At 31.7% G+C, this 17,831-nt stretch overlaps 2 protein-coding genes across 7 annotated transcripts; both read right to left on the bottom strand.

Annotated features, from left to right (window-relative positions):
* Window positions 1-337: 337 nt before the first annotated feature.
* Window positions 338-12,994, bottom strand: LOC145328372 (platelet-activating factor acetylhydrolase-like). Of its 6 annotated transcripts, none has more exons than XM_080172002.1 (18): window positions 11,295-12,994; window positions 10,326-10,906; window positions 8,979-9,553; window positions 8,557-8,646; window positions 8,038-8,100; window positions 7,537-7,638; window positions 7,252-7,322; window positions 6,893-6,934; window positions 6,650-6,718; window positions 5,857-5,944; window positions 5,011-5,095; window positions 4,629-4,773; window positions 4,383-4,474; window positions 3,794-3,876; window positions 3,457-3,526; window positions 2,918-2,990; window positions 2,488-2,557; window positions 338-2,063 (listed from the first exon to the last, which is right to left on the bottom strand). In XM_080172002.1, exons 3-18 carry the CDS (start codon window positions 9,057-9,059, stop codon window positions 2,028-2,030), a joined length of 1,260 nt encoding a protein of 419 aa, XP_080028128.1. In that variant the 5' UTR covers window positions 9,060-9,553; window positions 10,326-10,906; window positions 11,295-12,994; the 3' UTR covers window positions 338-2,027. The 6 variants fall into 6 exon arrangements, 5 of the variants coding, with proteins under 5 accessions (XP_080028128.1, XP_080028129.1, XP_080028131.1 ...); XM_080172003.1 differs by having other exon boundaries at window positions 8,979-9,531; XM_080172005.1 differs by having other exon boundaries at window positions 8,979-9,526.
* Window positions 12,995-13,106: 112 nt separating this feature from the next.
* Window positions 13,107-17,640, bottom strand: LOC145327419 (uncharacterized). Its single transcript, XM_080170970.1, has 8 exons — window positions 17,564-17,640; window positions 16,944-17,066; window positions 16,526-16,627; window positions 16,054-16,194; window positions 15,873-15,932; window positions 15,207-15,381; window positions 13,699-13,883; window positions 13,107-13,387 (listed from the first exon to the last, which is right to left on the bottom strand). Exons 1-8 carry the CDS (start codon window positions 17,598-17,600, stop codon window positions 13,107-13,109), a joined length of 1,104 nt encoding a protein of 367 aa, XP_080027096.1. The 5' UTR covers window positions 17,601-17,640.
* Between the last annotated feature and the right edge of the window lie 191 nt (window positions 17,641-17,831).

Below are 17,831 nucleotides of genomic sequence, written 5' to 3'. Positions count from 1 at the left end.
ACCCATCTGGGACTTTTCTGAAGCTTTCTAAATCAGTTCCGTAAGCGAGATCTAAAAACTAACAAAACCTTACTGGATAAGAAGCTTCAATATAAAAAGCAGTTGAATCAGGGAACATTGGGCTGTTTCTTACACCAGTTTCCAAAGTTTTATAATAACGTTTTCTTATTCGTTGGCTTTACAACTTTTGGGACTTCATTGAATTTTGATATCATTTGTTGGAATGAACATCAATTTATCGGCAATTGTCTTTTTATTTGAATTGTAATTTCTTTATGAAAAAGTTTACTATTATGCTTATAAAAATGCTAAAATTTTTATAAAAAATTTAGGCTCATTTAACCCATGAAAATTTATTAAAAACCAAATAGGACTACAGATTATAAGACACTACAAAACACAAAAAAAATATACAATGGAATATTATAACAATACTAAATAATATAAATATTAATTACAGTATAACAAATACAAACAGTAAAAAAACTAATAAACAAAAGTACAAAAAATATAAATACTGAAATAATAATTAAAGCATATTAGTAAGCTACACTAAATCATGTTAAAAGCTACATTTGTTAGCATAAATTTATTTAAAATTAAAGTAAAAGAAAAGAGATGGCATAACTCTCCCCAAAGTATGGGGAGTGGACCCTGTTCAAATTTTGTATTGGGTAATTGAAATCGGCTAATAAACAAAGCAAAGTCCCTACAAAAGAACAGAAAGCAGTTTGCTAACATATGAAAAGGGTCTCCACCACTTGGGCCAGGTAGTTATCTGGATAATAGATCTATACTTATACATAAATTGATTCAAATATTACTAAAAATAACATTATAATTTTATAAAAGTCATACAAAATTCAATTAACAAATCTGACAAAAAGTTTCATTATCAAAAACATTAGATCATATTTTTTGTTTAAAAATATAAAAAGAAGTTAAGAGTCGTGTTCTAAATATTAAAATGTCTTAAATTAATACTATCTTATTATAAAAATACAAGTAATTACCTAAATATACATATACAAAACATACAAAAATAATACAAAACTATAGGTGCATAAGTACAAAAACATGTAAAACTGTCAATTTTTATTAACACATATTGAGTTTTTGAATAACAATTAAAATATATTAAACCAGTGGCGTGCAGTAGGGGGGTGTAATGTCAACACCCTCTTAGAAAGGTCTGTATTACCCTTTTTTTTTCCATTCAATAGAGTTTTCTAACACCCCCAGGGGAATATTTGTGCATGCACGCCACTGTATCAAATCATAATAGATACACTGTACTAGAAAACAAATAAGTTGAAGGACTATCTTGTAGACTTTGAGATAATAGTCCACTGTCTATAAAATCCAAAGTAATTCTAATATCTAGAAATCTAAACTTTGTAAAATTTCTGAATCAATTTTTGTGGTAAACTGTAAAAAATTAAGAAATTTTTATAAAATTATCATTGTTATCTCCAAAAAAGTTAGGAATTATTATTTGATTTTTAATGGCAGTAGCAACACTAAATACCCAATTTATTTTGTGTTTTCCTATTCTTCAACTTATTCTATTTTCAAGCACAGTTACATACGAGTAACAAAAAAAATAGCTGAGATTACAGAATTTTGTTGAGTCTTATTGCATTAATAAGTCAAAAATATTTAGCAGCATAGGTAGTAAACGTAAGTTTTGTTTATGATTCAAGTTATTTATGGCTGATATTGTTACCATTTACATAAAAAATACTCTATCTTTGCAGATCTCTTCTTATTGTACTTGTAAAAATTGGGAAAAGATTAGAATTTTAAGAAGCTTGAATTTGGGTATATACTCCATAATTTCTAACTTTTAATAAGTCATTATTATCATTCATATTAATACTTAAATACAACTTACAAATGATCTATGTCCTTTAATGTATTAAATAACAACTAATAGGAATATCATATATGTATACTGTATAGAGATTATTTTTCTTTTTTGCATCTTATATTTTCTTTTTTCTCTCTAAAGGATTCTTGTAGATTTTCTAATTTTCTTCTTCCTCGATTTTCTTATCTGTTGCCTATAAATAGAAGAAAATAAATTGATCAGATTTTAGATTGTTATTCTTAACTTGTTAATGTTTAATAAACTTTATTTTTATCTGAAAGAAACACATTTTCCAATCTTTCGAATCGACGAGAATACCTTACTTATCTGACCAACAATTAACATAATACGAGAATCTCTAACAATATCCACGTATTATATATCCATTGGCGCACTACAATATACAGTTGTTTTGTTTACCTAATGGATTTATTTTTACTTGGATCTTACACCAGATTATGGTGAAGTCCAATAAAGAGCAACTTGAAGCTGGATAAAATAAGACCCCCCCAACATCCCATTCCTTTCTATAGGATGAACGAACTGACCAATAATTGATGTCTATATTTTCAACCTTAATTGACGATATCCACATATATTGTATATCCATTGTTTACCTCAATGATAACAGATTCATGATGTTCCAGAAAAGTTTCCATGTCCAAATCTCTTTCTTGTGACAGTTTGCTAAATGAAAACAAATTATAGAGCACCAACACTCCAAGGATCTAAAGGGATTAGACAATGGTCAATAAAATGATTTACATCCCAATAATGAATAAACAAATTTACCTCTTCTCTAGATTACAATTAATTGTTGAAAAGTTTGGACATTCAACTTAAAGAACCAACCAATCAAAATTCAATACAAGTCCCTAAAGTTGTTATAAAACCTTGGGGACTAGTGTAATAAATATCCCAATGTCATCTACCTCCCTGATATATAAGACATTTTATCCTTTGTTCGTTTAGTATTATGTTCGACATACAGGTCAGTCAGACTAACATCTTTAAATAATAAAGTAGCCAAGACAATTCTCAACAAACCTGTTAATGAAATGTATCATGAGTTTGTTGTTGAGCTCCATCACGGTGGCATGGTCAGTTTCGGAATGCATTCCTAAATAGTTTCATACCAGTTTCAAGATTTTTAGACATGTTTTTCTATATTGATGCGAAGTAAGAAAGAGTCTTTAGAACTGTTTACTTTTTTTTCATGTATGGCAAAAAATCTCTTAAATGATATTGATAAGTACATAAACCTATTAATAGTAAACTGACGTTAATGGTTCAAATCCAAGCAAAATGATTAGTTATAACCTTAAGTTTATGACAAGAACAATGATATTCAACAGAATAGAAGCTTTTGAAGTGTTAGGATAGACATAAAGGCATATTATGTATCTAAAGATACAGACAGTGTAAAAACGAAACAGCAAAAGTTTTTTTTGTTTTAGATAGGTAGACAGAAGTTGTCGCTTATAATAGTAGCTTTAAGAAGACGTCGAAAAAATGTAGTAGGCATTGTTTTTAAATAAGCTTTATTTTGTGATATTTTTGAGATGTCTGAAAATGAATTCCTATACCTGTAATTTTCTTGATGGTGACAGATTTAAAAATAAATGGCGTGTCCAAATGGTTATGGTGTACAGAACCCTGAAGCAAAAAATGAAAATCAAATCTTGTTGAGGATTATATAACTTTTTTATGTGGATAATTTTCGTAAGGTGGAGGTTATGATATGGCCCACCCCCCTTAAAATCCCCAAAACTAACCCTACGTTATTACAATGCATAAGATATACTCTTTTCTAGACTGAAATGCGCGAATATTTGAGAGATATTATTGGACACAAACTTATAACAATTTAGAACAGAGGATTAAGTGATCTTAACTTACAACTGAAAAATGAAATCTATTTACCTTAATGAAGACCATTCTTCTATTTTCCGGGTGTGTTAGGAACTCTCGCATCTTGGATATGTTGTTTCTGTTCAGAAAACTTTCTGAACATTGAAAACACAATTACATGTAGAAATAATATTAATCTATTATAAATAATAACAGTTACGCCCCTAGAGGGAAGCGGGGAAGGAAGACGATCCTCCACTAAAAGTAAATACTCTTGGAATGGTTTGTTCCTAACCTTCCCAGGACCTACAAGAAGATGAACTGCAAAGAAGTTCCACATCGGTTCAGAGGTTAGCGAGATATAAGGCAAAAGGGAAGCGGGGAAGGAAGACGATCCTCCACTAAAAGTAAATACTCTTGGAATGGTTTGTTCCTAACCTTCCCAGGACCTACAAGAAGATGAACTGCAAAGAAGTTCCACATCGGTTCAGAGGTTAGCGAGATATAAGGCAAAATACAGGTGCACAGATAAAGCTACTTACATACCCGGATTCCCTCAAACATGTTAAACTGCATACTATTTCCCCTTTGCTTAACAAATATTCGTAAAAGATCCTGATAAACCAAAAAAGGATTTGAATGCAAAGTTCAAATAATAAACCTGTATTGATAAAAATGATGGGTTGCTCAGGTTCTAAAGCTTCATCCTTAAGGGAATATAACCAGGCATCCAACACCAATCCAACTTTAAATCTAAAATAATTTTGGTATAAAAGAATTGAATTAAGTATCAAACTCTTAAAAGTTCTTTAGATTTTATTCCTTCTGTACACACAAAAATATGCTTTCTATGTAAGGATGGTTCTAGGCGTAGTATCTCTTAAATTGTTCTAATTCATAAGTGTACCTTTTCTCATGTTGCAAGGCCAGCAGGGTGGTAGCACCGCCGAAAGAGTGACCAGCGGCCACAGGATTTGTCATGTCTGCTTGATCTTTAAACATTGCCAGATTCTCTGCACAGTTGGAGTCCAACTCGTTCTGTACTTTATTTCCTAGAAAAAAACGATATATAGGTATATCAACAATCAAATGAATATAAAAAAAAACAATAAATAAAAACTATAAAAATAAAAATCTTAGGCATCAAAACTTAATTATTACTTGTTTTACAGCTCCTTAGACATCGAATATTGTGAAATTACAAAATAGTGTGAGAGAGGGGTAGATAGACAGACAAGAAGGTTACTTAGGTATAGAGTAGCTACTCTATCAAAAATTAATAGAATTACCAGCATTTAAATCTGTGATGAGCTCTAGGCATCTCAACATTTCTTGTGCTCTGTGCTTCACTTGTTCATTTCTAATCTCATATTCCTGAAATCATAAAGGAATTTAGGAATTACATTTTTTGTATAGGAGCACAAAAGCCCGTTACTTTTTTGTCAGAGATCTTAAAGGGATGATACAGTGGACGATACATTTCAAATGATTATAAACAACTGACCACGTCGTCTGTAAATTAAAAGTATTGGTTGATAGATTATAAATTAACTAGCGGCTTCGCCCCTAGCCTCTAGGGGCTTTGTCCCAAGAGGTTTGATCAACCTAATTTTTCGTATTTTAGATTTAAAAAGAAAAAGTAAAAAAAAAATATTTTTTTTTTTTGGGGGGGGGGGGTTCATTTTTTGGGGGGGTTGGGGGTGTCCCACCCCCCAAGAAAATAGCTTAAAACCATCACAGGACCAATAGGTATATTTCCTGAAGAGTAAAGCCCAATCGGTTCAGTGGTTACTGAGATCTTAAGCTTCAGACGGACAGACAGACGGACAGACAGACAGACAGACAGACATCGTTCTACTTTGTATTATAGATGACCCCGTCCATGGATTAAAAGTATTGGTTGTAAAGCTTTGATACTGCTTATTTGTTTTAAAAAGTAACAGATTGTGTGTCTGTATTATTGTGTATGTATTAAAAAATCCACTAAACTGATAAACAGTAAGGCTTTCTTTAGGTCCCGGAAAGTTTTTTTCAAAGCAAATTATAACCCTTATTACTTTTAAGTCCTAAAATTCAAGGTATAAGGTCGACATCCCCCCTCACCCCCTCCTCGTGGCATAGTAATTACAATCTACCTTTTCAAATTCTTGCAATCTTCTATGATGAATGAATTGTTTCTGTCCTCCCTCGTTGTGGTGATAACTAACACAAGATGATCCTTCCCTAAAAATATACACCAGATAACAAATACGGTTTTTGCATTAAATGTTTATAAATGAACAAATTTTTTCCCTCTGTCTATCTTACCTTTATCAGACTTAAAGTCTGTTTTTCCTTTATCTTTTCGTCTGATATATCTATCCACTTGTACTCAAAGGCAATGAATATTGAAGCATGACTAGTTAGACAAAGACTGGGGCGTCGTAGCTCAGTGGTAACGCACTGAGTTACGGTGGTGAAAGTTCGAGTTCATGGCTACACCCACACACACATTAGCTAGATCATCAAATACTCTATTTTTTTCAATCAGTCCGTCTGTCTCTATATGTACCCAGGTACTGTAAAACCATGACTATATATGTAGATTGTCTGTCTACAAATGCTTGGTAATGACTATAAATCTTCCTGTTTTCTTGAATCATAACTTTAAACCCACGAATAGCCAGATCTGTGCATATTCTACTATATAATATCTATCTACCCATCTATCTATCTATCTACCCATGTATCTATCTATCTACCTGTGTTCTGGAGCAATGACTTTAAATCCATGACTAGCTAACTCTGTGCATATTCTACATATAATATCTATCTATCTAACAATATATCTACCTGTGTTCTGGATCAATGACTATAAATCCAGGAATTGCTAGATCTGTGCATATTCTACATATAATATCTATCTATCTATCAATAATATATATCTACCTGTGTTCTGGAGCAATGACTATAAATCCATGACTAGCTAGATCTGTGCATATTCTACTGTAAGCAAATCTAAAAAAAAGACATTTGTCAAAGTAAGGAAAGGATTATCTACTTAAACATCTGAAAATAAATTAGGAAATCATTGTTAATGCTTCTAATGAATGAAAATTAAAAGCATTTTTTATAATAAAAAAATATATCAAAATATAATTACATGGACAAAAGTTAAAAGAATTAAATTACCTGGAACATCCCAAACCATGACTGAAAACTATCACTGGCCACCTAAACAAAAAAAAATAATTAAAAATTATAACTCAAAGGGAGATTAGGAAAGAGCAGTAAATTGCCTGAAGCAATTCTGATGCTTACATCTTAGAATAAAATACTGTCAAACCATTATGGGACATATGCAAAGCTTCCCTATAAAGAAAAAATTCAATAAGTTCAGAAATTATTGAAATCTTAAGCTTCAGAAAAAAATAAGCTTATTACTTTATAAAAAGGATAAGCAGCAGGAATTTTAATGTTTCAAAAAGAATCTTTATTGTTTTATTTTATAAAATTGTAATAATAAAAGTACATCTGCATTTAAAACTTACTTTTTCTCTTTAGAAATCTGAGCATTTTTCAATATTGGACAGTAAACTGTACCATTTAGGAACTTCCAAACCTGTAAAATAATTAATACTTTATTTTAATAGTTTAGGGATAGCTAGTACAATTTTTAAGTTAGGTGATTAGCAGGATCTTAACGGACAAACATGGAAACCTTACATCATTATATAATAGGATATTGTTGTATCTATAGACAGGACAATGAAATGCGCTTAATTTAATCCACAACCTTTCCTTCCCCATAAAAATTATCAGTTAAAATTAAATACCTGGGTGCAACCAATATGTAGGAGCGGAGCTATAACTGAGATCTGGTCTATATACATATATTCTCCCCGGGGCACCCAGCTTGGCCATCTAGCCAAGGCAGCCTAAATTAGAAATATATCCTAATTAATATCATATATATCTAGACATATCATATGTATATGAAGGTAATAACAATAAGGTGCCATTATACACTTATATGCAATGATCATGATATCAAATGATCATCAATGACACATGTCGATTTGTAGGAATATGTTTTACATGCATAACCCCAACGTGAGATCCTAATACTGCAAGTAATGTAAAATAACGTCAGGCAAAACACTAACTCTATTTCCCCATATCCAACATCTTCAAATTAAGAGGGGAGGGGTTTTAGTGAGGGAAACCGTCCATATCTTTCTTCAGCACTTGAAAATGTTAATACTAGAAGTCTTTTTGTTAATGCAAGCAGTACAAATAAGAGGAATGAATATAACATATAAAATAAAATATTTGACCTGCATAAACTTAACAAATCCAACAAGATATTCATCATCGGCCCAAACAGGCCACATCTCTGTCTAAAAGAAATAAAAAATATCTTTCTGAATTAAGATAAGAATTTGAGAACACCAGGGAGAAAGGGGATATTGATCTGTAATTTAAACTGGTAGCCAAACATTTTTCACCACGTTATCTTATTCGTTGTCTAAATCTTTCATTGTTTTGTTCAAATGTAGAAATGTTCAAACTTTTCAACAAATTTTAATCTAAAGAAGGGGTAACATTGTTTGTTATTCATCATTAGGGGTGTATATCAAGATCAATTTTTTCTAATGTTAAAATGACTTATTATCTTTTCATAGGAAAATATTTATTATGTTTTTAAGCTCACTCATTGAGTACCTACGAAGATAAATTATATCAACCTAACCAAAAAAAATCTTAAGATACATACCACCTACATATTATAAACAGAATCGCAAAAAATTAGATACATATACCAATTGAAGTAAAATTATAAATAATTTATCTACCTTATTAATTGTTTCATTGACGGGATAAATGGATGGATAGTAAATTCTTGTGAAAATTCCTTTCTCTGGACCTCCAGGTGTCATTACATCCTAAAATATTGCTAATTAATACATTACAAGTAAAATTACAAGACTGAGAACGATCATAGATGCGTAGTTGTATTTATGACTTATCATATAATGAATAACATAATTTATAAAGATGGAGAGAGGGACAAAAAGATATGAAGTGGTTATATAGATTTTATTTTCATTGTCTACTCCCTCTTAAAAGTAAATATAAAATGGAAATACTCTAATAGCATTTATTCTAATGGGACCCTGATAGCAAATATAGCGACATACAACTTTTCTGTTGAAAGAAGTCAGTCAGTAAAGGAAGCAAATCCAAATAAGAGTTTCTGGCAGAAAAAGAACTTTACCTGGAATCCTACAGCATGTGGACCAGTAGGCAAAGGAATATGGCGAGGAATCTGGGCATCTCCACTCCCGAAAAACGGCATTTTTAACAGATTTTAAAATACTAATTTACAAAAATATAATACTGTAACGTCCAATTTAAATACAAAATGTCATTGTTTAAAAAAAATTGTAAATTTCTGAAAATAACAATATTGTTGTTTTATCATGCAACAGAAAATATGTGTTGTGGTGATACAAAGAGTTCAACAGTTTGTTTCTGATGATACAAAGAGTACATCAGTTTGTTTCTGATGATAAAAAGAGTACATCAATTTGTTTCTGATGTTTCAAAGAGTACATCAGTTTGTTTCTGATGTTACAAAGAGTACATCAGTTTGTTTATGATGTTACAAAGAGTACATCAGTTTGTACTGATGATACAAAGAGAACACCACATGGTATATGTGAAGTGATAATACAATGAGTACACCAGTTAGTTTAATTTGTGTTAATTATCGCTATACAATACATCATTAACAGATATTAGGTGAAGCCATTTAGATTGGTACTAAGCTTTATTATTTTGATTCAGAAACTAAAATATTTTTGTTTTCTTTTTACGAGTTTTATCTCCAAATAATGATAGTAAAAACTTATGAAACTATTCTCATTGTCCAGGACCTCAAAGATTCATTTTGGTGGAAAGGGGCAAAAAAATTTTCTAACCTAAAACTTTATCATGGGAGCACTGTTTTTATGAGGGGTAGTGGGGATTAATTGAGGGGTTTGTAAATATTATGTTTTTCTTTGTGTTAATTTACTATAATGTTCAGTAATTCATGTTATCAAAGCTTGATATAATATCTATAATACAAAGTAGAATGATGTCTGTCTGTCCGTCTGTCTGTCCCTTAAGATCTCGGTAACCACTGAACCGATCAGATTCTACTCTTCAAGGTATCTACCTATTGGTCCTGTGGTGGTTTTAAGCTATTTTCTTGGAGGGTGGGACACCCACAACCCCCCCAAATACCAAAAAAAAACCCCCCCATTTTTTTTTTTTTTTTTTTGCTGAAGATTTCCTTTGTCCGTTATTTTTTTTTTTGTAGAAGATTTCCTTGGTCCTTTTTTTTGAAGGAGATTTCCATGGTCCTTTACGATTTTTGCCTTAATTTTTTGTATCACCTCTTGGGGCAAAGCCCCTAGAGGCTAGGGGCGAAACCGCTAGTTTAATTTTAAAGTAGCTAAAACTTGGAAAAGTTAAAGTTTAAATTGCACTTCTTTAGACGCCCCTCCCCTCTTCCCTCCTTACGGTTTCACTATTACAGCTTATTGTATTTTTATATTTCTAAATTAAATGTACCAACCAAAAAGCTTCATAGTCGTAGTATAATACATAAAAAATAAGACAAAATATAAAATCAATATTAAACATAAAACAATTTTAAATATTACATATGTTTCCAATAAAACATCACTTATTTTAAATAAGTAAAAAGTGGCATTTAAAATAATGAATTTGTTGGATATTTTTGTTGTTGAAAGAAAATACTGAAAAATCAAAATAAAATGCAATAAATTGAAATAAAAAAGAGATCCATTTCTTTAAATATTAAAAACAAATAAAATATGTGTATTGTCTAATTTGATAAAAATAATACTGAATCATTATGTTATGTTATTAGATTCAAATTACTAATTCAGCAAATTCATTAAAATTTTCATGAATCCATATTTACTTCTAAATCAAACTATTTCAATAGGCAATATTTTAGGCTTTAATGAGATTTTTTGAAGATTCGATAATGATTAAGAGAATTAAAGAAAGGCAAAAATACCCATATTTCATAAAGAGGTAAAATCGTGTTACTTTTTTTGTGACTAAACAATTTTTAAGACTGAGATTCGTTCCTAAGACACCAACATTAACAGAGACAGGAATATGGAACTTCAAAGAAAACTATTTTGCCTCCAACATTGCCGCTAGACAAAAGATAAAATTTCTCTCATAAAATCTATCATCAATTCCTGTTGGAAAAATTATGGATTTTAAGGGATAGGACAATATTCGATAAATGGAGGTACTTTACTTAAATCCCCAAAAGATATTTGAGAAAATTGCCACTTATTAATTTAAAGTTATTGGTGTAAAAGTTTGGACACTGCTAGTTTACAAAAACCAATCAAGATTTAAGAAAAGTTCCAAATTTGTTAAGACTACGAATAGGATAAATGTGTTCATAAAACTTTGGGTACCAGAACAAATAACAGTTCAATGTCCCCTCACTCCTTGGAAAACATTGAGGAAAAATTATTTTTTTTAAAGTGCCATATACCTATCCTCGAACAATAAACATTTACTAAATATCCTAACATTGAAATAAGACTTATATTAACAATCACCAGTTTATAGTTTAAAACTAACAATGAAATGCTACTAACTTATAACCAATACATAGGTATTTTGATAAGAAAATTGTTATCGCATTTAATGATAAATTAACCTTTATTTCAAAAGAATATCTATCAATTAAATAAATAATAAACCACTTTTTAAAAAGAAGACTTCTGTAAAAGACATTACTTTATTATGGTTTTATTTTTGCTTGTTTCTACTTTTTAATTGTACTACAGTTTTACGTGTGCTTACTACAATAATGTCGATGTTGTAATTAAAAAAAAATTGGACTATATTTTACAAATTCTAATTTTAATTGTATCTAAGGGTTTAAACTATTTCTTTTAATCATGTCAGATATACGAAAACGTGTAATTTTTCAGCACTTTGATGGCTCCTTATGGCCAAAAAGCTGACCGACCAGTCAAAATCTTGCAGATAAACTAAACTGTTCTAAAAGGCCTTGTGAATAGCAATAACTTAATAAAAGCTCATGGGGCGTATGCACTCATAATAAGACAAGCAGCCTTTAAAATTGCTGAAAAAATACCCTTCTTTGTAAATCTGTTTCTAATCCTATTATTTTCTAAAAATTAAATATTCTGACAAGAAATTGATCACGGCAAGAGTATTTATTGACTAGTGTGTTAATTATTGTAAGCTTTTAGATTTCGTGGATTTTTAAAATAAGCTTCATTTTCTGTGGTGAGACGGTAGAGTGGATGTAAAAAAAAACTTAATACTAGTTAAAACAGACAAAAATTAATAATTTTCATTTTTTGTTGTTGTAAATAATAGTTTTATTTTTGTAACTTGAATTAGCTTTCATCTATTTTGTATTTTATGTTAGCTCAGCTCTGTTCTTTGGTTAGTAATAAAAGCTCTAGTAAGCTTAAAGTTTCTAAAAGGGTTTCAAAAATACTTTGAATTAAAGGAAACCCTGTCTAAAATAAGCAATTCTTCTTTGGTTAATTTATAGTATTAGTTAGACTATAATCACAGCTTAAAAAGCATATTATTTCCATACAGTATTATTAATAGGTATATTTTGTTTACAACTTGTTTTACCCTGAATTGTAGAATTTTTGTGTTACATAATATGACATGATTCATAAGTAGCGAAGCAATACAAACCCAATCATAATTCAATTAATTTTAGTAGAAATACTCAACTTCAAAAAGATTATTAAATGACAAGTTTACATATCTTTAAGGGGTAAGGGACCAGGATTCTGACAAATAATTCTGAGTAAATTTCTCCACAACCCACTTCCTTTTTCCCCATCCCCTTCTTACCTACTTGTTTTTAGTTACAGCACAAAACAAGTTTTACACCAATATAACACAAAAAAAAATATTCAAACTTTCAAATGTAATTAATTGGCTGAATCACGTCTCCCGATGTCTTAAAAAGATTCTTGGCTGTCATATTTCACTTTTTAAAAATACGCTGCACTGAAAACAACATTCAGTATGTGCATCGTGAAATACTTACCAGCTTAACAATATTATCAACAATAACACTTCCTTTTAAATACTAGATTACTTTAAAGCCAATTTTCTTCAATTTCTCTCTTTTTTTTGTGATTCTTCTTAGAGGTGGAGCTCAAACGATTTGAAGTTGTTGTCATTTTTATCCTGATAATAATGCAAAATTCAAATAAAAGAAAATAATCAGTTGCTATTTTTTTAACAAAAATGATTTTGGCGGATATTTTTAAACTTCATGATCTTCATGAAAATAATTTTATTAATTTTTAATGTAAATTTTGCATTCCTGAAGTTGATTGGTGGCTGAAGATTTTCCCTGATTTGTCCAATCAGCATTGGAACCAGATTGAACCGTCCAATCAGGATTGGAGCTGGAAAAGTCGGCATTATTGAAGCTTTTCACAGTCCAGTCATCACAGGAACCAGTTTTAAAAGCCTTCTCTGCAGTCCAGTCAGCATTAGAACCGGTTTTCAGAGCTCTGTCTGCCCAGTCTGAGTCAAAAGGATCTCGTAGAAAGCCACTGCTTGAATCCGATTCACCTGGTTCAACAATCAACAACTTCAGTGAATATCTAGCCACGATTATAAGCTAAATTGAACGGAATAGGTGATATGTTTATCAGAAGTTAGCGAAATCTTATCAAGCAGACAAATTAAGGCAAGAAAATTAACGGAGGAAACACCTTGAATTGTAATCTACAGAAGGAGTAGGTAATTTGTGTCACATCTTTGGGGATGGACATCAATTTATGTCACATCTTTGGGGATGGACATCAATTTATCGGCCATTGTCTTATCCCTTCAAATCCCGTATGATGATTCATATCTATATTTGACACATCTTATTTTACCTGGCATGGTAAAGAGATTATTGTAGCTCAGATCATCATTATAATGATTAGTAGTATCAATAGATGCTTCTAGGCTGTATCCTCTTTCCATGGTGGGTGTGGGTTGTCCCGCTGCTTTGCTCATACTTTCTTGTTCTATCATTGATACAGGCCGTCCACTTTTCACTGTCATACCCCCACTAGTTCTAAAATTATATTATCAAAGTAGAAGGTAGTCTCATTTTAAAAAGAGGGTAATTTTTCCCCGTAATTCCGTAAAGTTGGGTGAAAGCTTCGAGTCAAACAGATCTTAATTAAGAAGCTTAGTCTTAATTATGACTTTTTTTGTATTATGTAAAAGTAAATTATGAAGAAAAAGAGTAAAAATAATGTTTCAATTATCTAAACAACTAGTAGAGTTAAGTATACGGTCATGTACGCTAATGCATGTACACTTTCAGGTTACCAGAGAAGAACAACGGGTTGCCTGCGGCTCACTGCAGCAGACATTGTAATTTCGCGGTTGATTGATTGATTGATTAGCCATAGTCTCTTAGGGTTTGGACCTAAGTAGTCATGGAGTAGGCTGAGACACTTTTGTATAGCCACTAGGGCTATCAAGCTCCACGTTCAAGCACATTATGACTTGACCCGCTATCTCATGAGAGCTACTCATTATTACCTCACCCTCGCCGAGTATAGCAGGTGTCCCAAATTAAGTCACCGTAATGAATGACGCTCTCCGCGGAGGAGCTTGGGATAAGGGTAGTACTGATATTATGTACTTGACTATTAAGTATCCAAACTTACTCAATAATCCCCTTCTTACACAACCAGGGGAAGTTGCGTGAATGTATTCAACTGAGAAATTCGAGTTTCCACATGGGGACTAGAACTCGAATTCTCATCACCGTAACTCAGTGCGTTACCACTGAGCTACGACGCTGCCGGCTCTTTAGAGAACTAAGCTGGCCAGATTTAATCAGCAGGTAGCTTACTTCTCTAGTAATATTGTATTTAACAACTCTCCTTTTCAAACTAACCCTTAATGTATTGGGGGGAGAATAGGGCCTAGATAAGCTGGGTGTAGCTTAGGTTTCAACCTAATGAATATTGTTAATATCTACTTATTAAGGTAAACAACATTAAATTTTCCAGAAGATATCCATTACAGACTTAAACCAATGCCCGACTGCCCCTAGCCTCGGAAACCCATTCTACACTCCTTGTACGGCGGCCATCCGCCTTCTGGATATCTGTGGAAACCTTGATCCCACCCATCTGATACAGCAACAGGTAGATTATCTTTGCTACAGCTGCTCTATAACTATCCTGTCTGTATGTCCTAACCACCTCAAGGGAGATATAGCTTCATTCCCGCACATATACGTTGTCGTTGATGGAATATAAATATATCAAATAAAGATTTAAAATTATCCTTTACTTAGTTCAGCTTTATAAATATTAAAGGGGGTGCTATTGAATACATTTAACATTCTCTTTCCTATATCCCTGTGAATGAATATTACCTAATAATAGGTTGATCAGGAACGTTGTCCCAGGGATTGAATCCCTCCATGACAAGTCCAGAACCCTGAGAACCTCCGGAGGACAGGGCAGCTGGAGCTAGACTCTGAGAGCCTCCAGAGGACAGGACGGCTGGAGCTAAACTCTGGCTTTGTCTCAGTATTACACTTTCGCCACCTAAAGTATAAGTTAACAATTTGTCAGGAATCTAGTGCAGGGATAAGACTATGGCCGATAAATCGATGATACACAAAATTACCCCTTCTTTAGATTACAATTAGTGGTTGAAACGTTTTGGCACTAAACCAAATATCAAATTTCAATAAAGATTCTCAAAGTTGTTATGCCAACGAGTATGAAAACTTAATTTTAAGACTATGGGGTTTAGTGTAATAAACAGCCCAATGTCTCCTCCTCCCTCCCTTTCATTTTGTACTTTTACTTTTCGTGCCTATATTTTTATATTAAAGTAATAGGATGTCAAACAGTCTAACAGCATAAGATTTTGCTAACCGCTGCAGGACTGAAATGGTTCTCCTTTAAAGTAAAGGTTTTTATGTCTTAAGAAGGTTATTTTCCAAAGAGAAATCACCCTAATAAAGTATTACTCGTCCAGCCAAAAATAATTCCACTTAAAAAGGCGAAAGTGAATTAAATCTAAAACTCGCCTTGTTTAGAACATCTGCCATTGACGGAGTCGAGACTTTTCTGACTTGAACTTCCACCTCCTATACAAATAATATTAAATCAACAAATCTGATGGAAGTTTAAAACTTTAATTTAGTAGATTTTCAAAAAAGTAGTTTGGAAGATTTTAGATATTCTAAAATTGTTCTGGAAAAATCATACCTCCACTCAAAGGCGACATACACGATGAAGTAGAAGGATTACTAAGGCGGTTAGGCAGGGGTGGCGGGTTCGAGCTTCTGGGAGGCAGGGGCGGGACAGGCCCAGGTCCATTGGAGTTGCTAGATCCAATCCGATTTATGTCTGGTAATATAAAAAGAATTTAAGTTAAACAAAGAAAGCCAGCTATGTTTTAGAATCATCTTATCAATAAGCAAATGATTTTCGTAAGCAACTACAGCATTTAACTGGGTTAAGCTTCGGATAGAAGGAATACAGGTCTAATAACTAAACATTAAGCAATATAACCGTAGGACTTGATATTCAAATAAAAAACACCTACTAGCGTTACATAGTTTGCTTGATATCTCTATTAATGAGAACGTTATAGTCAGCAATAACAAATTATTAATATATATCTACCAATTAATGAGAAGACTATAGTCAACACAACAATAACAAAAAATAAATCTACCTATTGGTAGAGATGTGAAAGGATCTGGTGATGTAAATGGGTTGAATGCTTTTGTTTCTTCGTTGTTATTTGTAGAATTAAAACATATGGATTCGTTTCCACCTAAATAATTTAAAGTTTTTTTTTAATAGGTATGGTCCGTTGATTACCTATCCTTTTCAAAACAATATTTTTCATAAGTAGATCATTCCCCCCCCAAAATACCTATATTTTTCAAAACTAGCTACCTAGGCAATTAAATGCCAACTATTTATGATGGCTTTTTAACATTATAATTTAAGGATAAAAATTATGAACAAGATTGGCCAGTTTTTAAACTACTTTTTTCATCGCTGGAAAGGATCAAGAACGTCCAAGGGGGTTAAAACGTTTTATTTTCCACAAAATCAAAAAAGTTAGAGCATAAAAATTAAAGTACCTAGATTAAGAGTATCAAATACTGGTAGGATATCACTTTGTGAAGAGGTCGAAGGTTTAGACCAAACATTTTTACTAGTTGTAGAATTATTGCTTTTTTGCTGAGGTGATAGGGTAGTGGTACCTGAATAAACAAATATCTATTATTTTTTTGGTATTTTCATCCTATTATATGAAGTAAGGTTTATATTGTCTGTAGCTTATTTTTTCTTTAAACCTTTAAACCGAATCAGTTCTTCATTTTATGCAAGCTTCGCAGGATGGTTTTAGGGTTTTTAATTCCTAGATTTAAATTTTTGGATGTTTTTAGGTTGTTATTAGTTTTTGTTCATTCTGTTAGGAATGCGTAACTATTATCTGATTTTATCAAGTGAAAAAAAACATATAAATTCATTTTTCTCTGCAAATTACATTTTCTATGTTAATATCGATTACCTAAGCATTTTAGGCCCACTTAGGGAGCAAAACATTAAATTTCTTTTACAGTTATGGCTACTTTTAATTGGCGGAAAATTAGTTAAAATTATTTAAGCTTATGTCAAGATGCTGTACTTCAGATTCTGCAATGAAAGATAGGTAAACAAAAATAGCAATAGATATTAGAAAAATAAATACTATTACCTAGGGTAGGGGATAGTATAGGAGGTGGTAGTTCCATTGGTATATCATCTGTTAAAACTGAAATTGGAGTAACCGTACTTCCTATAATAAATGCTGATGTTTTAAAAAAAAAGGTTTTATGTATTAAATACATTGGGCAAATTATGTAAGAATCTTCAATATTTAGCTTTCATAAGTTGATAATTTAGAACATGAAGATTTTACTTTAATTGTAGGTAGACCATAATAACTTAAAAGTGCTTATTTTTGGTAAGGAAAGGTGATCCAT

This window comes from Acartia tonsa, chromosome 9 (genome assembly GCF_053477335.1).
Source record: "Acartia tonsa isolate MP-2025a chromosome 9, ASM5347733v1, whole genome shotgun sequence".
NCBI classification, from domain to species: Eukaryota; Metazoa; Arthropoda; class Copepoda; order Calanoida; family Acartiidae; genus Acartia; species Acartia tonsa.
The sequence above is the reverse complement of the archived record's forward strand: the minus strand, read 5'-3'. Positions and strand labels throughout refer to the sequence as shown.